Below are 21,770 nucleotides of genomic sequence, written 5' to 3'. Positions count from 1 at the left end.
CAGGAGTCTACACTAGTGGACCCAGATGCAGGATTGGGATCTAAATCTGGACCAAATGGTTTATTTGTAGTTTTCCAGTGTAGCAGCTATGTGTAGTGCATTGTAGAACCCACCACTGAGAAACAGTAATTACTCCTTCGTTTCAAATACACTATAAACCTTAAGAATCATTTCATGTTAGTATATGAAAGTTGGCTCTCCAACAGCATTAAATCACTAACATCTTAACTAACTGCAGTTTCGTGTGCAGTGAGTTGGAGTGTAAACAGACACCCTGTCATGTTCTACCTGGCCATGTGGACCCTGCTACCACACACTTAAAAGGTCCCTGGTGCACTTTCATCTGCTCAACTTTTAAATGGAGGTAGATCAAAGCGCACTATGGACCTTTTAGTGCACAGCAGCAGGGTCCACGTGGCCAGTTAGTGCACAGCAGGCTTATGCTGTAGATTTAAACCCCAACTTGCTACAAACTAACTGTCCATATAGACAAGCCTTTATTGTAGTACTACTGTTTATTGGTACAGTAACTCCTCATTTAATGTTGTCCCACTTCACGTTGTTTCAATGTTACGTCCCTGTTCAGTTAGGGAAAATGCTCCTTTGAAGTTGTGCACTGCTCCCTTATAACGTCGGTTGGCTGCCTGCTTGTAAGATTCTGTGGAAGAGCAGCGACTTTACAAGGGAGCATTGCACAAGTTCTGCTTCTCCGCCTCCTCCCTCTCCCTGCACTGCCAGACAGCTGTTTAGCGGTGCTTAGGATTTTCTGGGAGGGAGGGGGAGGAGTGGAGATGTGGGGCTTACCTGCTCCTGCCCCTCCCTCCCAGCACTTCACACTTTCTGGGAGGGAGGGGCAGGAGTGAGGAAGTGCTGCATCTCCATTCCTCCCCTTCCCTCCCAGAAAGTCCTAAGTGCCGCCAACAGCTGTTTGGTGGTGCCTTCGACTAGTGGGGAGGGGGGAGGGACGTGGCGTGCTCTGGAGAGGAGGTGGAGTTGGGGTGGGAAGAGGTGGGCCTGGAGTGGAGCGGGGACAGGAAGAGGCGGACTTGGAACATTCCCGGCAAAATCTGAGCCTGTTCTCTGGGGAAGCTGCCGCTGCTGCTGCAAAGGTGCTTCCTAGTGTCCTTGCCTGCAGCGGGCTGTGCCTGTGGGGGGTAAGCCAGGGGCACTTCCCAACCACAGTACAGTACTGTACAGTACATGGTATAATGCCTTTTGTCTGCCCCCAAAAAATTTCCTTGGAACCTAACCTCTCGCATTTACATTAGTCTTATGGGACAGTTGGATTCGTTTAACATTGTTTCACTTAAAGTTGCATTTTTCAGGAACATAACTACAATGTTATGTGAGGAGTTACTGTATTGTAGTAGTGCCTAGGAGCCAGGTATCCAGGCCCCATGGTGCTATGCTCCCACAACATAGACACAACCAAAACCCACAGTGCTTATGGGCTAAGTAACATACTTAATATCATTTGATTATCACAGTTAAGGATGAAGAGGATCTAATACAATTTGCATTCAGAGTCTGTCCAGCTTTAACTATATCAATAGTAATTGAAAGTTTACTGATCTTAAAAAAAAAATCTATAATACACATGACCTTAGTTAGTTAGTTGCAATTAATATAAAATCCAATATATTAACTGACATGGAAATCAGTCAATTACAAGTGTTTCCATTCATTCTCTCCTTGCAGAAATTAAATTTATCAGTGAGTATTCTAGGAGAACCTTATCAAATGTGGCATTAATGAATCTGATTCTTCCTCCTGGGTTAGTACAGAGCTAACATCCCAGTACAGCATTTGAGGGTACTATTCTACAGGCTGTCTTGATCTTGTGTGATCGCTGAAGGGGTCATGGCACTTTTTGCAAGAGTAAAAGCATTAACGGTGTCGTGGCCAAATTCCAACTTTTATAACGACATTCTGCTCATTTAGTTTTCTTCTGTGGCTTGTAAGATAAAATATTCAATTCCTGTCCAAAACCATTACATAATATTAATTACCATGTAACATTCTGTATCCAGCTGCTTTTTAGAAGTTGCTAATGTAAAACATACACAGTAGAATTTTACTTGAAATATTGACTGGGTTACCTATTGTTAGTTACTGAATTTTGCAAATTAAAGAACAAAACCAAGTCCGATTTATTTTTTTTAAAGAGAAACTAACAAAGAATAATTTGTTCTGACTAGTATAGTTCAGTTATTGTTTCCTAATAGTATATGAATTAGTAAGTACTCTGTAGCGTATTGTGAAAGAGCAACAATGCTTAGTAATAAGAACGGGGTCAGACCATAGGTCCATCTATCCCAGTATCTGTCTACCGACAATGGCCAATGCCAGGTGCCCCAGAGGGAGTGAAGCTAACAGGCAATGATCAAGTGATCTCTCTCCTGCCATCCATCTCCATCCTCTGATGAACAGAGGCTAGGGACACCATTCCTTACCCATCCTGGCTAATAGCCATTTATGGACTTAGAGACCATGAATTTATCAAGTTCCCTTTTAAACATAGTTATAGTCCCAGCCTTCACAACCTCCTCAGGTAAGGAGTTCCACAAGTTGACTGTGCGCTGTGTGAAGAAGAACTTCCTTTTATTTGTTTTAAACCTGCTACCTATTAGTTTCATTTGGTGGCCCCTAGTTCTTGTATTATGGGAATAAGTAAATAACTTTTCCTTATCCACTTTGTCCACATCACTCATGATTTTATATACCTCTATCATATCCCCCCCTTAGTGTCCTCTTTTCCAAGCTGAAGAGGCCTAGCCTCTTTAATCTTTCCTCGTATGGGACCCTCTCCAAACCCCTAATCATTTTAGTTGCCCTTTTCTGAACCTTTTCTAGTGCTAGAATATCTTTTTTGAGATGAGGAGACCACATCTGTACGCAGTATTCGAGATGTGGGCGTACCATGGATTTATATAAGGGCAATAATATATTCTCAGTCTTATGCTCTATCCCCTTTTTAATGATTCCTAACATCGTTTGCTTTTTTGACCGCCTCTGCACACTGCGTGGACATCTTCAGAGAACTATTCACGATGACACCAAGATCTTTTTCCTGACTCGTAGCTCAATTAGCCCCCATCATATTGTATGTATAGTTGGGGTTATTTTTTCCAATGTGCATCACTTTATATTTATCCACATTAAATTTCATTTGCCATTTTGTTGCCCAATCACTTAGTTTTGTGAGATCTTTTTGAAGTTCTTCACAATCTGCTTTGGTCTTAACTAGTTTAGTATCATCTGCAAATTTTGCCACCTCACTGTTTACCCCTTTCTCCGGATCATTTATGAATAAATTGAATAGGATTGGTCCTAGGACTGACCCTTGGGGAACACCACTAGTTACCCCTCTCCATTCTGAGAATTTACCATTAATTCCTACCCTTTGTTCCCTGTCTTTTAGCCAGTTCTCAATCCATAAAAGGACCTTCCCTTTTATCCAATGACAGCTTAATTTACGTAAGAGCCTTTGGTGAGGGACCTTGTCAAAGGCTTTTTGGAAATCTAAGTACACTATGTCCACTGGATCCCCCTTGTCCACATGTTTGTTGACCCCTTCAAAGAACTCTAATAGATTAGTAAGACACGATTTCCCTTTACAGAAATCATGTTGACTATTGCGCAACAGTTTATGTTTTTCTATGTGTCTGACAATTTTATTCTTAAATATTGTTTCGAATAATTTGCCTGGTACCGACGTTAGACTTACCGGTCTGTAATTGCCAGGATCACCTCTAGATCCCTTTTTAAATATTGGCGTTACATTAGCTAACTTCCAGTCATTGGGTACCGAAGCCGATTTAAAGGACAGGTTACAAACCTTAGTTAACAGTTCTTTCAGAACTCTTGGGTGAATGCCATCTGGTCCCGGGGACTTGTTAATGTTGAGTTTATCAATTAAATCCAAAACCTCCTCTAGTGACACTTCAATCTGTGACAGTTCCTCAGATTTGTCACCTACAAAAGCCAGCTCAGGTTTGGGAATCTCCCTAACATCCTCAGCTGTGAAGACTGAAGCAAAGAATCCATTTAGTTTCTCCGCAATGACTTTATCGTCTTTAAGCGCTCCTTTTGTATTTCGATCGTCAAGGGGCCCCACCGGTTGTTTCGCAGGCTTCCTGCTTCTGATGTACTTAAACATTGTTATTACCTTTGGAGTTTTTGGCTAGCCTTTCTTCAAACTCCTCTTTGGCTTTTCTTATTACACTCTTGCACTTAAGCTGGCAGTGTTTGTGCTCCTTTCTATTTGCCTCACTGGGATTTGATTTCCACTTTTTAAAGGAAGTCTTTTTATCTCTCACTGCTTCTTTTACATGGTTGTTAAGCCACGGTGGCTCTTTTTTAGTTCTTTTACTGTGTTTCTTAATTTGGGGTATACATTGAAGTTGGGCCTCTATTATGGTGTCTTTAAAAAGGGCCCATGCAGCTTGCAGGGATTTCACTTTAGTCACTGTACCTTTTAACGTCTGTTTAACTAATCCCCTCATTTTTGCATAGTTCCCCCTTTTGAAATTAAATGCCACAGTGTTGTGCTGTTGAGGTGTTCTTCCCCCCACAGGGATGTTGAATGCTATTGTATTATGGTCCCTATTTCCAAGCGGTCCTGCTATAGTTACCTCTTGGACCAGCTCCTGCGTTCCACTCAGGATTAAATCTAGCGTTGCCTCTCCCCTTGCGGTTTCCCGTACCAGCTGCTCCATGAAGCAGTCATTTAAAGTATCAAGAAATTTCATCTGTGCATTTCGTCCTGAAGTGAAATGTTCCCAGTCGATATGGGGATAATTGAAATCCCCTGCTATTATTGGGTTCTTAATTTTGATAGCCTCTCTAATTTCCCTTAGCATTTCATCATCACTATTACTGTCCTGGTCAGGTGGTCGATAATAGATCCCTAATGTTATATTTTTATTAGAGCATGAAATTTCTATCCATAGTGATTCTATGGAACATGTGGATTCGCTTAAGATTTTTACTTCATTTGAATCTACTAGTTAAAAAGGGTCTTAGCAACAGCATGTGCATGGGAAATGCATATGTTTTAGTTTATGCATCCTCATGGTTCTTTTAGAAGCCAGTTGAAAATGCTTAGATGATTGAAGTCTCTCTTCTCCCAGAAACTCACACTGCTGGAGTTCTGCATGTTTCTGGGCCAGTAAATCTATGGACTTTTCAGTTACTTTTTCTAAGAGATCATTCACCTGGTGTGGAACACAAATTAAAATGAAACAATCTAGTGTACAGATTGAACAGCAAAGTCCTGGATGCTGGGCAGAAGATAAGTGGTTTGAGCAGAGGTGTAAGTAAAGTTACATTTTCTAATTCAATTTATGGTGATGCAACGTTGAAATAGTTACCTTCCAAGAAAATCAAGAGTCCCTATTTAAGTCATCTGCAAAAGGTTGGGGATAAAGAGCCACCATGTTATAACTAGATTTAGTTAGGGAGAGTTAGTGTCACAGTTAAGATAACCAACTGATTGCTACATTTACTGCCGTTTCAAATAGTACTATGTTAAAGTAAACTAGGGAACTTTTAGTGTGCGACAGCAGTGTCCACACAGGCCAGTTAGTACACAATACTTTAGTGTGCAATAGAATTTACACTCCAGTGCAAATTACCACATTTTGTAGACAAACCCTAAACCTACTTCGGTGGCATCCGTTTTTTAGCAACACATTCCAGTTCCAATCTGCCATGACTATCCTGAGAATATGTAGCTGAGACCCCCCCACCCCTTATTCTTCTGATTGAATTCCTCCTCCTGTGAACTGTATGAGCACAGAGGAGATACTCTCTGCCCTTGTTCTGGAAACTTACCCATTGTGATGTTGCTTACCTGAGTGGCTTCCACATGTACAAATATAAAATGCACTTGGGATCCCAGCTACACACTATACTACAGTTTTTAAAATTGAGATTATTCCTACCATTCTAGCCTGCTTTTTGTGCTTCTCTCTCTGAGACTGTGTGTTGCCATGATACTACGTCCTAGTTCCACCGTCACATGGGCATTGAATACCAAACAGAGGAGACAACACCACAACCGTTTTCAGAAAGGATAAAGCTGATATTTCCTACACGGGGGGGGTTGTTTTTAAATTTAAAAAGAAGTTGTTGTATTCTACTGCAAACTGTCTGGGGTGCAATTTGAATATTAGGCATAGATAGGGAATATGGGCAGAATTTTTAACTTAGAAAGAAGAACAAGCATGTGATGTAACTTTGTGCACTGACAGAATAAGCGGTCATGGTGACACCAGTGCCAAGTGACACTATCACTGCCCCTTTGTGAATCTATGGTAACTTGAAGCTACATCTAAGAAAATTGCAAAAACATAGGCTTAAGATACGTGGCATAGCACTAGAGAGATTACTAATTGTTTTTATTACAGATACCTGCGTTTTAAGCTTTCCAGCTGTCACACCTGAATGATACTGCAGCTTCCGCTCATTCTTTTTCTTCTTTTTGAGGCCTAGAAAGTTTCCCCTCTTTTTTGACAAATAAGGAACCTGAAAACAAAAGATGTATTCAGACAAGGCTAGCTAGTGTGGCTTTGGGAGGTATGAAAGAATTCTTTTTGTTTTATGGAGTTGGTAAGTTGTATTTCTTATAAACTGGGAAATACCCAATATATAAAAAGCATTAGACACTGAATGTGCAGCATTGAGAGCAAGCAAGTCACCAATAGAAAAATGTGTTCTTGTTCCTCTCTCATCTTCCTATTTTCAAGCATTTGTTCTTGGTTTACCTTGACCTGCCACTGCTGAAACTCTTATTTGTAATTTAGGGATAAATCATGCTACAACCTTGAAGCAGCTGGCACAAGGAGATGGATACTAGCAGTGTTCTGCTGCTTTGCCTCCATGGCACCTTGCATGTGTGGTGGGATATCTCAAACCAGCCTACTGCAAAGCACTTCTGGGTGTTGTTTACTACTCCTCTCCAATGGAGTTATTGAGACATATGTTCAGTTACTGTTCATAACATGGCAGGACATATGATGTTTCCTGGGGGCTAAACATACCTCTTCTCCTCCAATTAAGACCCTTGCAGCCTATGGTCTATGCAAGTAGGTACATTAATTGGGATGCCATGGTAGTGTGCTATGAGAGCATCCCACTTGACTATTCGAGCAGGAGTTAAAAGCTCCTTACACCATTTCCCATCTACTCACTTTGTTTGGCCATCTTAGATGGTAGTAACTCCTTTCTGGAGAAGAGAGAGGAAGTTAGTTGAGATAGGCTGGATCTGGTGCTGTTAAAGTCCAATCATGTTTTCTAGAAAACAAAAACCAGACAAACACTCAAAAGGGGAAAGAAAAGAACAGCAAAGATAGAAAATGGAACTTAGTCTCTGGTGTTGGCTCTCACTTTCCCTGTCACTGTTGGAAAAACACCAGCACAGCACATGCTCTTACCAGCCACTCTGAGACCTGGCAAACTGGTACCAGCGATGGGCTGTTTAAGACATTGCTTTTAGCTGCTTCTTTCTGATCACAGGTTTACAGCAGTGTTGCAAAATATGCAGTCTTAGGTGACTAAGCCAGAATCTTATTAAACAGAAGGCAAAAGGACAGAGATTGGAAAGAAATGAAGTAAGGTGGGGAAGGGAAAAGGATACACCGAAGCAGGCAGGGAGAGAGATGAAGTCTCATATTTCAGGTGGTGGCTGGAATTTAGTCTATGCTGGTGAAGATCTGGGTCTCTCTCTCTGGTCCATTGTGGTCAGGGCCTCTCTCAGGATTGGGACAAGGAAGATCCAGGATCCCAGGAGATGATGGGGATGGCAGCCATGATGGTGAAGCTCACTCCTTCCCCTTCTTTTGTCTTTCAATCAGCCAGTGTTGCAGAAGCCAACTTTTCCCCCCAGTCTCTTTCTGAGGACCCCAAAAGGGGGGTGATGGTAATAGCCCATCTCATCAACATTTTGGCCTAGTTTCCAACACACCAATTTTGGTTAGCTGATTTCTCATTCCACACTTTTCTTGTTTACCAAGCATGGTTTTAAATACAGCCCTCAAGTTACATCAGTAGGCCTTTTTCTTTGGACTAATTCAATCTCTCTTGCATTTGCTGATTTTCCCCATCAGTATTTGTTGTTACCAGTTACTGTGACATTTTATGAACTTTCACTCACTTCTTACCATTGAGCTCACAATTAGGGTAAGCTTGTAGGCCCAAGTATCACAACAGGCCCCTAATCTATTCGTCTCCCAGGGCTCTCGCTATACTCTCGCTTACACAGTGTCCCCTTTTGGAGCTATTCCACTTTGTATAAGTAAATATTCGTCTGGCCACAGAGAGTTTAAATGGAATGTTTGTTTTCTGCCCAGCCCTAACAAATGGAAACCCAGGGAAGATCAATGCTATGCAAGTGTGGGCCTGTCATTAGGGGTAACCAGCAGGTGGCACTGGTCTCCACTCATGCCGCACAGCTAGAGCTTGTCATGAAAGCAGTTTTTCTTGGAACATTTCACACCTCTCTGTAGGCTTCCCAAAGGAACCATGTTAAAATTTATTTATTTGTAAGCATTTTTGTCAAAAGTGTTTCATTTCTGAAGTTTTTCCATGTTTGATTTTTCCATTCCCGCCCACCTCCACGGTCATTTTTCCATTGAAGAAAAAAATGGAAGATTTTGCAAGTGTTTTTTGTGAAAAATGTGGATTTTGAAGAGAGCCTTTTCTGACAAAGTTATTTGGCTCCGTTCATGACCTGCTCCAGCCCAGCCGGGGCATTCAGAATCCCTGCTCCCCTGCCCCTAGTCGAGGGGTTCTCAAACGGGGGGTCGTAAACCCTCAGGGGGTGGCGAGGTTATTATGTGGCGGGTCATGAGCTGTCAGCCTCCACCCCAAATGCTCGCTTCGTCTCCGGCATTTATAATAGTGCTAAATGTAAAAAAAGAGTGTTTTTAATTTATAAGGGAGGCTGGAGGGGTGTCCTCAGAGGCTTGCTGTGTGAAAGGGGTCACCAATGCAAAAGTTTGAGAACCACTACCCTAGTGCTCTGTAAGGCTGCCTCCACCCTACTGCAGCAGGCTGCTCTCTGCCTCCTGCCCCTGCTGACTGACTGCTTGCTGCCAGAACTCCCCTTGCTGGTCAAGACATGAAGAAGGATTTCATGGGTGGCTGAGCATCACAGACAGGGTCTTCCCAGGTGGGAGCTGGGAAGCAGAGTCTACAGGGGCAGAGAATTGAATTAGGAAAATATTGTGGGTCTGAGCCTCCAATCAGGCAAATCTCCCATTGACTCCAGTGGGGCCTGCACACACAATTTAATAAAAGACCTTTTTTTTTAGTTGTCTGACCATCATCAAAATTCTACCTTTTGGAGTTCAGCTGTAAGAGATGTCACCAACAAGTGTCTCCTGGTTTGTCTTGCTCTCACAACTGTGTTTTCCCCAGTTATCCTCTCTGCCAGGGCCGGTGCAACCATTTAGGCGACTTAGGTGGTCGCCTAGGGCGCTGGCATTTGGGAGGCACCATTTTCTTCAGCAGCAACCGCACCGGCCGGATCTTCCGCCGCCCTAGCCGCCGCCGGCATTTAGGCGGAGGGAGCTGGGGCAGGGGAGTGCAGGGAGGGCCACCTGAGGCAAGTAAGGGGGAGGCAGCACACAGGGGAACTCCCCGCCCCAGCTCACCCCAGCCCTACCTTCTCCCCAAGCACGCCATGGCTGCTTCACTTCTCCCGTCTCCCAGGCTTGCGGCACCTAAACTGATTGGTGCCACAAGCCTGGGAGACGGGAGAAGTGAAGCAGCAATGGCGTGCTCGGGGAGGAGGTGGGGCAGGGGTGAGCTGGGCTGAGGGAGGGGGCCTCAGGGTGAAGGGTGGGAAGTGGGGAGCTGCCGCAAGGGGGGTGCCTCAGGGTGGAGGGGGGGAGCTGCTATGGGGGGCAGCCTCAGGGCAGGGGGTGCGGTGGGGGGGAGGGCGCAAGGTGAAAGTTTCGCCTAGGGCGTGAAACACCCTTGCACCGGCCCTGCTCTCTGCTTGTTCCTCCATGACATCCACATCCAGCTGGATGGTTACTCTGAAAGCAAAGGAGATGGAGAGAGTTTAGAAACATCACAGTGCAGTTTCTGAGCTAGAGACAGACAGCTGCAAGGTCAGCCGACATACAATAATTTGTGTTCTTTATATTCTCCTCTTCCCTCATTTCAGTTCTTCCTGTGCTGTGACACAAACACTGAACACCTAGAGGCTGGCAGCACTAATGCTGGACAGGCTCAGTGAAACCTTTTATTGCTTACTAGTCCCTTCTAGGGACAGCTCTGGTGACCGACCTTCTCCTCTTTATCTCCTGCTCTAGTTCCAGTATCCAAACTCGTTCACGTCCCAGTGCTAACATCAGGAGCTTCTTGATAGAAACCAACTCTGTGTGTTATTTTCAAAGGGTGTGTCACATAGGTTCTTCTTCGAGTGATTGCTCATGTGTATTCCACAGTAGGTGTGTGTACTCGCCATGTGCACTGGTGCCAGAAGTTTTTCCCCTTGCAGCACCCCTGGAGTGGCGCCTGCCTGGCACGGTGTAAGGGGAGCTGCTGCACTCCCCCCAGCCTCAGTTCCTTCTTGCCAGACAACTCCGGCAGCGGGGAAGGGGGGTGGGATGTGGAATAGACACATGAGCAACACATCTCGAAGAACACCAGTTATGGAAAAGGTAACCCACTTTTCTTCTTCGAGTGATTGCTCATGTGTATTCCACAATAGGTGATTCCAAATGATATCTGCTGGAGGTGGGTTGGAGTTCACAAATTCTCGGGACGGAACACAGCCCTGCTGAACCCAGAGTCCTCCCTGGTTTGGGAGACGATCGCATAATACGAGGTGAACATGTGAACTGAAGACCATGTAGCAGCCCTACAAATGTCCTGGATGGGGACATCGGCCAAAAAGGCAGCCATGAGGCCTGCACCCTAGTTGACTGTGCCCTCACAATTGACGGCAGGGGATTCCCACCAGGTCATAACAGGTACGGTTACACGATGTGATCCCATTGGAGAGTCGCTGAATGGAGAATGGAGATCAGCCGACCCTTCATGCATTTGGCCGAGGCAATGAACAGCTGTGAGGATTTTCTGAATGATTTTGTCCGCTCCAGGTAGAAAGCCAGAGACCGTTGCACATCCAGTGTGTGGAGGCGGCGCTCTTCACTGGATGCATGGGGCTTGGGGCAGAGGACCGGCAGGAAAATGTCCTGACCCATGTGGTAGGCGGAGACCACCCTTGGGAGGAAGGAAGGGTGTGGGCAAAGCTGGACCGTATCCTTATGGAACACCGTGTACGGGAGTTCAGAGGTCAGGGCCCTGAGTTCCGAGACCTGTCTAGATAACGTGATCAACACCAGGAAGTCTACCTTCCATGAGAGGTGCGGCCAGGAACATGTAGCAAGCAGCTCAAACCAGGGAGCCCGTGAGGCGGGCCAGCACCAGGTTCAGGTCCCACTGTGGGACTGGGGGCCTGATATATGGGAAGAAACCATCCAATCCCTTAAGGAATTAGCCAGACACAGCATGGGAGAACACTGTGTGGCCCTGCACCGGCAGGTGGAAGGCTGATACGGCTGCCAAGTGCATCTTGATGGACAAGGGCGCCAGGCCCTGGGCCCTAAGGTGAAGGAGGTAATCCAAAATGAACTGGATTGGGGCAGCCATGGGGAAAATGCCCCGTTCATCTGCCCATCGGGAGAACTGAGACCACTTTGCCACTTTGCTTATGGAGGATTGCTTACCATAACAACCTATGGTGTACCTCATCCAGTGCCCCAAATGCCCCAACAACTATGGGGGTGATACCAGACAAGCACTACCTCTTGAATGAACTCACACAGAAAAGTGATAAAAGACACAAAAAAACCCCACCATATCATCCACAAAGCGAGCACTCCATCTCTGACTTATCAGTCCTCATCCTCAAAGGAAACCTGCACAACACCACTTTCCAAAGGCAAGCTTATTTTACAGAATCACCTCTAGAAATTAAGGTTGAATTGTAGACCAGCACTGCTGATTTCTTGGAATGAAAGGGTGCTATTAGTCAGCAACTACACTTCATTCAATGAAATTGCCATGCAGTATCAAACAGTATATCTGACGGAAGCCTGCAAGATCTTGCACCAATGCAGAAGTGTACATAAGAACCACGATTGGTCTGACCTCGTATGGTCAGTCTAGCCCAGTATCCTGGCGTTCAGCAGTGGCTAGTGCCAGATGCTTCAGAGGGAGTGAACAAAACAGGGTGATCATCTAATGTCCCAATCCCTGTCATCCATTCCCAGCAGCTGGCAGTCAGAGGCTTAGGGACATCCAGAGCACGGGGTAGCACCCTCTGAAAACCCTGCCTCATTTTCCAGAGAAACAGTACTAAAACTTTGATTGAAAGTGTGAACATGTAAACCTTAAACTCAGAATTTCTGGGGCTTCCTAAAGGTCAGTATTTGTTTCAGAGCCATGTTAGCTCTCATGAACCTAGTCCTGTATTTCTTGGACACACTCAGAAAACCTGGTTCTGCTACAGAGAAGAAAATCCATCACTGAGGTTAATGAGAGGATGGAAATGAGGCACAGAGAAGGAAGGACTGAACTCTCATTCAATGTTAAATTACTATTCTGAGAAAGCTTCCATGTTTTCATTTTTGGAAATCCTCTGGGAGATGGCAACTCCTTAATTATTTTTGGAAGATGTCCATGTGCTCCAGAAAAGCCACCTGCTCTGTAGCTAGTTAGATTTACAGGGCTGTCATCATGTAGCTTGAGTTTTTTAATGTGTTCTTCGATAGGACAGAAGCATTTTTCCCCATTGTTGTCTTCATATGCATCATAAAACCTTTTTTCTCATTTTCACAGATTTCAAGACAACCTGAGTCACTTCCACTGGAGGAGTCATCTTCTCTGGGTGTCAGGAGATTTCATTTCAGTAAGTTAGCAGACACAGCTCTATGCCATCTGAGACAAAGAAAAATGACATGCAGTAAATATAGAATTTAAATACCTTGCGTCTGACACAACGGGGTTTTTTAAAGTCCTATGTCTAACATTGGGCCTAACCCTTACAGAGCCGAGCATCTACAAAATCCATTAATGGGTGACACGCTGGCCCCCATGAAATTACCAGGACAGCCACTAAACTTCAATGGGCTTTTGTCCATTTTCTCCTGTTATGGCCTATTGAAAATGTAATGACCATAGAGAAGTATCAAATTATAAAAGGTGGAAAGAAAATAAATGTTCACGTCTGACATCCCCACAAATGCCAATATCCCACAAACCCAGCATGTTGTATTTCAACTCAGCACCATTTTTTTCTTCTGTGAAATATGGTGAACATGGAAAAGGAGTTTTAAAGTGAAGCGATGTTTTGAAAGTTGGTTGGGAGTTCACTTCTGAAAAGTTTTCTAACATTTTTCACACACAATCTCTCTGGGCTAGCGAAATGCTGACATTTTGCTTTTGTTTGGTTGATTTGCTGCCAAGGAGAATAATTAGCTTTTAGTACTTTGGGTGTGGGAGTTGGGGAAGCACTTAAGCATGTACTTAAGCAGTAACTTCAATGGAATTTAAGTGCTTTGCTGAATCAGAGCTGTACTGGGGAAGTTATAATGATATATGAAGTGGTTTGTAAAACCCTGCACTAAGGAAAACAGGAACCGGGCTCACTAGGAGCTAGCAGAACGCTGAGGAAGAGGTAAGTACACCTCTATCTCGATATAACGCTGTCCTTGGGAGCCAAAAAATCTTACTGCGTTATAGGTGAAACTGTGTTATATTGAACTTGTTTTGATACACCGGAGTGCGCAGCCCCACTCCCCGGAGCACTGCTTTACCACGTTATATCCGAATTCGTGTTATATCGAGTAGCGTTATATCGAGGTAGCAGTGTACTTGCCCACACCAGTTTTTTTATGTTATGTTCTGTAGTCAGGAAGCAAGAACCAGGATATTATTAAACAAAAGATTAATCTACAAGAAGACACTCAGCAAATCTGAATTAACTACACTAAACCCCTGTGCGAGCACGTCTACACAGAATTAAAGTTGCCTTCATTTGGTTTTAACTGCATTAAGGCCACTTCAATTCTGAACAAGTATCCACACAGGGATTTAATGCAGGTCACTGATCCACTTTAAATTCACATCTTTAGTTAATTCAGATTAATTTTACTGGAGAGTCTTTAAGGCCCTTATCTACGTGGGAAAGTTATATTGGAATAAAAGGGGCTTGTATCTGCATAAGAGTGGCTTTTTGGCTGGTTCCATTTATGCCATTTGGCAAGGCATTTGAGCTAAACCAAAAAATCACTCTTCTACCAGACTAAGAATGTCCAAATGGGGGTTTACATTGGTATATAGCAGTTTAAATTCACACCTTAACTTAGACCTTGTCTATAAAGGAAAGCTTCTGGGGGGCATATAAACTGTTTGTTTCCTTTCCTGCTGACTCAACCTTAACCAATGTGTTTCTTGCTGGGTTTGAACCAGGCTGAAGCAAATGCTTGATCTGGTTGCACATTCAGAAGTATGTCCTCAAGGCTCTACACAGAGGTACGTTCATCTCACCATGGCAGAATGCAGTATCGTGTTGCTTCCACTCCCCCTCCCTTTTCATTACCCGACCGCCTGGGCCACAAAACTCTTAGTCATTGTGATGTTTGGTTACAATTCCCCCCCACCCTCCCAAAAAAAAAAAAAAAAAAAGCAAGGGGCAGAGTGAAGGTTGGGGAGTTGGTGCTAGTCAGATGGGAGGGACAAGGTTTAAAAGCAGTGGGAACTGGCTAGGTTTTTTGACTGTTTAGCAGGCATTTAAATGTTTAGGTGATGGATAATTTTTTGTTTAAAAAAAGAAAAGTAATGTTGGGAGTTCAGCTGAACTCCACTGAAGCACAAGGTCAGCATGAACTCTTTTGTAGCCAAAGCAGCAAAGAGTCCTGTGGCACCTTATAGACTAACAGATGTATTGGAGCATGAGCTTTCGTGGGTGAATACCCACTTCGTCGGATGCATCTGATGAAGTGGGTATTCACCCACGAAAGCTCATGCTCCATAACGTCTGTTAGTCTGTAAGGTGCCTCAGGACTCTTTGCTGCTTTTGCAGATCCAGACTAACACGGCTACCCCTCTGACTTTTGTAGCCAAGCTGCTTCTCTGTGAATTTAGAATAGCCCTGGTATTCGCTTAAACCTCACCTCTGCCACAGTGGCTACAAATGTCTTAGTAGTGGTCTGGCAGCTGGTGTGAGCCAAGACCACAGCTTCTAATGCTAGCCAGAATTGTCTCATTGTCTACCCCCCACCCATCTCATCTGTCTGTTGTAGCCAATGGTTGTCTCCTGTCTTCTCCTTAGGTTGGTAAGCTCCCTGTGGCAGGGACCATCTTTTTATTCCACATCTGTACAGGGCCTAGAACAATGGGGTTCCCATCCAAGGCTGAGTTTAAGTGCTACCACAATACAAATAAAAAAGTAAACATGCCACAAAAAAACTGTATTGACTGCAATAGGGCAGTAAATCCATACAGTGTTTAATGAGTGATGAACTATTGGTTGTTACATGTGGATCACTTGATTCCCTGTTCTGTTCACTCCCTCTGGGGAACCTGGCACTGGCCACTGTCAAAAGACAGGACACTGGGCTAGATGGACCTTTGGTCTGCCCCAGTACGGCTGTTCTTATGAGTAATCACAACGTCTCCATTACCTTTGTCTATTGCACTGAATATTTTTAAGTTATACCTTATAAGCTGTGCCAAAAATAATAAAACATATTTTGATCCTCCGAGTCTTTATGCTTATGATGTGGAGACAAAAATATCTAATCCCAACTCAATATGTAAGTTTATTATTAAATCTAAAACCCATTCAGGCAGGGAGCAAAGAGATCTGTGTTTGAATTAAAGTATTCCAGATAACAGCAGCAATTTTGTATGAGCTGAGATTTTCTCCAGTTACCTTGTATGCATTCTCAATGCCTTAACTCAATGGGATTTTCCATTTGTTTTAAAGCATGAGGTGAAAACTGTATAACTTTCTCCCTCTAAAGACCAATGCATCAAACATACTGGGCCCTGTTTCAAAGTATTATAGCCATCCCCTTGCATTCTACTGGATCATGATCTATAGCTGCATTAAAGTCATTAGTATTACTTACCTTTCAATCCCATTTTTCTTTTTGATTTACGGTATTTTATCATCGTCATGTGCCCCTTTTCTGTAGCTCCTAAAAGAGTTGGAAAAATGCATTTGCCTATGGTGCATAGTTAGTTCACTGCAAGCTAATTGACTAGTATAGATTCTCAGCCTCCTAATAGTGACACTTTTAGACTGTCTAATCAATTTGCAGATGTTGAAGTGGGTGCTTCTGTCTCAGACCTGCTTTTAGCCAAGTTTTAGGAATTTCATCTCCGTTCACTGGCATGTATTAGGTTCGCTGTTACGAGAAATGTCCTGCTTGAGGTAACTTAGGGGTGATAATAAGTAAGTTTGTCAGAGCTATGGGAAATGCCATGATGTGCAGCTAAACATTTTGCAGTGTATTCCTTACCCAGCAAGTGAACAACATTTTAGTAAGACAGCAATTTCCCCCCTGATGATTTATACCGGGGGCAGCTAGCCTGCTCACCATTCCATGCTACCACGACTCCATTACTATTTTTAGTCAGCTAGATCAATGAGAACTAGTGTGGGTGTACCTCCCGACCTGCAAGTGTAGACAGAACCTGACACACCCCTCCCACCACCCCTCATCCTGGGACTTAAGAGGGGCTTTTCCAAAGGGAAAGTCTGCCTGGGGTTTCACAGATTTTACCAAAGTAATAGCTAAGATACCCAGAAAGTCTTCACCCCTATGGCTACACAGCAGCTGGGAGGCGTGAGCTCCAGCCTGGGTAGACAGACGCATACTAGACCTCTTAGACTAGCTGCCAAGCTTAGATCCAGGGGCCGAGCAGGGGTTCTAGCTTCACCTGGGCAAGGCTCTCTATCTGCCCTGGGAATCAGACCCCATAGCAGCGGTGCTGACACACCCTTGGATTTTGAGAAGTACACAAAGCCCAAACCTGTTTGGTGCAGCTAGAAGAGACAGAGCCAGACCTTGTTCTACAGAAAAACATTCAGAAGGGAAAGAAGGGACGTAGACCTCTTCTTCAGTCATGATGTTGGGTGGGAAGGGATGGCCTCAGGATGCTATAGGCATCTTCCAAAAGATTATCTCCTTTCTGAAGGGAAAGCTGAGGGGCCTCAAACCTCCCTTCAAGATTTTGAGAGTTTGGAGAGAGAAGGTGGAGATGGGGGTTGTTTCAGAAAGAGAGAACCAAGGAGCCAGTCATGGTGCCACTGGAGGAAAAGAGCTGGGCCCGACGACCAGTGTCTGCAAATATTTCTAGTAGACCATTAGAAATCAACATTAGTCAATTAGCTGAAAGTTCAGTAGCCAGGAGCAACTAGAACCTCTCAGGGGATTGGAGTGGGGACCTCAATATCTTTGCAAAGTGACTCTCACTAAAGCCACTCTTCTGAGACTCACATGGCCTGGAGGGCCCAATCCTACTGCTGCAGCCCCAGTGAAGCCAATGAGCCAACCAGTATTGCCATTTCTCAAGGATCGACCATAAATATCCCAGGACTCAGGATAAAAATCCTGAAGGCCGGCCACATTACATAATGCTGATTTACACCAGCTAAGGATCTGGACTTCGGTTTTCAACAATGCTCTGCGAGTCTGGCAATTTGGTTTCCTGGGGCAGGAAGCTTGCGAGCATCTGCTGGAAGATTTGTTTCCAGTAAAAAATATTTTAAAAGAATAACAAAATTAAAACATCCCGAGGGAAGCAATTGCAATGTCTCCAGTATGTGCCCTACACCCTGCCGCCTCCCACCCAAAAACATACCCCAACTACCATCCAGCAAGCCACACACCTCCCTCCTGAAAAGTCTAAAGTAAAATTGATGGGACATTAGGTTTGCTGGAGAAGAGAATAGCTGATACGAGGAGCAAGGAGCATTGGCACATAGTAGCTACTTGTTTAGCTACCTACTCTGTGTCTACACATACAGCATGTATCGAGCCACAAACACAAGATCAATCAGAGCAGAAGCTGAATTTGAATATTTCACACAACTCAAAAACAGTGTAACTGGCCAAATCTCTGGCGTAACAATCACCACCAATGTTCTCTAGTTTAGGAGTAAGCATGCATTGGCACATCAATGCCAGCAGATGGCAGCAGAAGTTAACAATATTTTTCCATTCTTGCCTGTTGTTCCTGGGTGTTTCTTTTAACACATACATGACTGTTAATACTCATGAATACTTAGTTTCATTATAGTGCAGTCCTGCCCATTACATGCTACATAGTTAATCTGAATTGTACACAAGTCCTGTATTCGGATTCTGTTTTTCCCAGCTGTTCTGCTTTCCTTTAGGGAAAATGCATAACGCACGTTCTTCTGACTGGAAGTTGGTATTGTGCTGGCTTTTTGTGCGAATAAAAGGCAGAACGGTTTAAGAATTATAGTGATATTTGACTTTTCCAGGATACTTTACATACTATGGCCCCGACCCTGCAAAATGTAATATATCCTTAATTTATTTACGACTAGACCTTTTGAAGTCAATGGAACTGTTTAGCAGCAAAGAGTTACATTTATCTGCATAGGATTACACCCTTCACAGCTACAAACAGCTTTACTGAAGTGCAATAGGCACGACAATGGAGATATTGTCCTGTTGCCCTAAGGTAAATATTTAGAGTTATGAAACTACTACAAGTTCTTTAACGTCCACACAGAGCAGACAGGACCTTGGTTTTCAGAGTCTCCTCTGAAAACTCCGCCCACAGAAAACGGTGGAATTGACATGTGTTTCAATGATAAGACCTTTGTTAGTCTGTAGAGCCCCTAGCATGCTGTGAGCACAATATAAATGTTAAGTAAGGATAGCACCCATAGCTATATGAAAAGGGCTGATTCACCGTACTGGCAGGAGACAGTTTAAGACCAGAAGGTAAAGTACATGATGTAGACCGATATGTCTACATCTACAATTTTGCAGCGCTGGTTGTTACAGCTGTATTAGTACAGCTGTATAGGGCCAGCACTGCAGAGTGGCCACACTTACAGCAACCAGCGCTGCAAGTGGTGTTAGATGTGGCCACACTGCAGGGCTGTTGGGCGGCTTCAAGGGGGGTTCGGGAAACACGAGAGCAAACCGGGGAAGGAGACCAGCTTCGCCGCGATTTGCTCTCGCGTTCCCCGAACCCCCCTGCAAACCGCAGGGAAGGAGACCTGCTTGCACAGGGGTTCGGGGAACGCGAGAGCAAACCGGGGAAGGAGACCAGCTTCCCCGCGGTTTGCTCTCGCGTTCCCCGGACCCCCCTGCAAACCGCAGGGAAAGAGACCTACTTGAAGGAGAGGCTTCCTCAGGTATGCTGGGATACCTGCTTATTCCACGGAGGTCAAGAAAAGCGCTGGTAAGTGTCTACACTTGATTACCAGCGCTGGATCACCAGCGCTGGATCCTCTACACCCGAGACAAAACGGGAGTACGGCCAGCGCTGCAAACAGGGAGTTGCAGCGCTGGTGATGCCCTGCAGATGTGTACACCTCCTAAGTTGCAGCGCTGTAACCCCCTCATCAGCGCTGCAACTTTGTGATGTAGACAAGCCCGGAGTTTGGACTTGCTAAGGGCCTAGTTTTGCCAGCACTAAAGCATGTGCATAACTTTGCTCATGAGCTGTCCCATGTGGGAGAGGACATGGAATAAAAACTGTGCCATTTGTGGTTGGCATCCTTTCAGTTTGGGGCCACTCCAATACCGGCTTTGCAATGCAATTGTCATAAACATACAGTTAAGGGTTAATGCCTCTTTTACCTGTAAAGGGTTAAGAAGCTCCCATAACCTAGCTGACACCTGACCAGAAGGACCAATAAGGGGACAAGATACTTTAAAACCTGGAAGAGGAAAAGTCTTTTGTCTGTGCTGTGTGTGTGGTTTTTTGCCGGACAGAGAGAAAGAAGGAGCCATCCCACTCCCGTAGGGTAGTGAGTATTTAGAGAAGGAATGTATTAGATCACAAATAGAAAATAAAAGTAGTTTCTTTTACAAAATAGAGGGAGGATAAAATTGGGTTCTTTGTGTAATTTTAAAGTTTTGCCCAGAGGGAAACCCTCTGTGTTTTGAATCTGTTTGTCTGTGAGATTATCTTGCATTCTATTTCATAGAGGTATTCCTTTCACTTCCTTTAAATTAAAATTCTTCTTTTAAGAACCTGACTGATTTTTCATTGTTTTAAGATCCAAGGGTTTTGGATCTGTGTTCACCAGCACTAATTGGTGAGGGTATACTCTCAAGCCTACCCAGGAAAAGGGGTGTAAGGACTTGCGGGGTGGGGGGAGGAATTAGTCTCAAATCTGCCCAGGAAAGTGGGGGCAGGGGGTAGGGACTTGGGAAATATTTGGGGAAAGGCAGAGTTCCAAGTGGCTCTCCCCTAAGATTTGGAACACACTTGGTGGTAGAAGCTTACTGTTAACCTAAGCTAGTAAATAAGCTTAGGGGGTCTTTCATGTGGGTCCCCACATCTGTACCCTAAAGTTCAGAGTGGGGAGGGAACCTTGACAGCAATGTTAACGACACCTGACTGAGAGATACTGAACTAGTTTCACTGAGTGGGAGCTCTGCAATATTTGTAATAGAAATGATACAGAGACAGCAAGGATAAACATTTCAAAATTGTTTTTGTATTTAGGAAAAACATTTATGCCTTGCCAATTTGTAATCAGGATAACGTAAAACTTCTCTCTGTGGGAAAAGGATCAGGCCTTACAGAATAAAATGTCAGTTGTTTAACACTATAGTGTTACATCATAGGTACATAGTGGAAATAATACACTGTACTTTATGTAACGAATTAGCATCATTAACTTTCTTTTTTGGCACAAAACATAGTATATAAGTTAGCAAACAACCTGGCCTGCTAGCTGATAATGACTTTTCAATGTCTTTTACATAAAATGTGCTATTCAACTTAAATCTCATTTTACACTAAGTCAAGTGAAATTAATCTGTTGACTTTAAACTACTGTGTAGAATTTTGTGTCAGCAAGTATTCCAAATCAAATATTTTCCTGTAGTATTGTATTTCACAAAAAATTCTCACAGAAACAATCCCTCTCCACACCCTGACACAGCAGCGTAAACTTTTAATCACTAACTACTTTATTTATGTAGCAAGTGTAGTTGACAATTGTACACAGAGCACCTGAGAACAATGTTGTCCAGAATAACATTTCCTACTAATACTGTGGAAGTGTTATGTTCACTTTTGATTGACTTTCCATATGGTAAGTGGAAGTCATTGAAATACACGTATAATCAGCTCAATCAGTGGGAAACATTTAGAATTGTGTTTCACATGCCTCTTCTTCTGCGGTTGGACACCCCTCCAGGTCAGTATCTGGATGTTTTGATACATGTGCTATGAATCCGATTAAACTGATTTAATGTGAAATAGAATTGATCTGAGAATGTTAATTAATGAAAAGTTAGTTTGGTAAATTTTTGCTATTAAAAACATTGAAAGCACAAAACCTTTGCTAGCATGAATACGCATGTCAGGGGGTATCTTAAATTGGCTACAAGAATAAGATACTTCTAGATTTCGGGAGTGTTGACCAGACAATCCTCTGAAGAGAGCTAATTCTTTTCTTTACTTTTGCAAGTTACAGATAGGCTGAAGTCTCTGGAATTAAGAGAAATACTTGGGTGTTT

General features: G+C 43.8%; 1 protein-coding gene across 1 annotated transcript; it reads right to left on the bottom strand.

The window, feature by feature from the left end:
* Nucleotides 1-5,021: 5,021 nt before the first annotated feature.
* On the bottom strand, nucleotides 5,022-17,156 carry C6H3orf49 (chromosome 6 C3orf49 homolog). Its single transcript, XM_050958900.1, is given in 6 exon segments — nucleotides 5,022-5,216; nucleotides 6,415-6,528; nucleotides 9,341-9,427; nucleotides 9,992-10,043; nucleotides 12,745-12,957; nucleotides 17,062-17,156. Coding segments are annotated over 6 exon segments (756 nt in total).
* Between the last annotated feature and the right edge of the window lie 4,614 nt (nucleotides 17,157-21,770).

This window comes from Gopherus flavomarginatus, chromosome 6 (genome assembly GCF_025201925.1).
Source record: "Gopherus flavomarginatus isolate rGopFla2 chromosome 6, rGopFla2.mat.asm, whole genome shotgun sequence".
NCBI lineage: Eukaryota > Metazoa > Chordata > Testudines > Testudinidae > Gopherus > Gopherus flavomarginatus.
The sequence above is the reverse complement of the archived record's forward strand: the minus strand, read 5'-3'. Positions and strand labels throughout refer to the sequence as shown.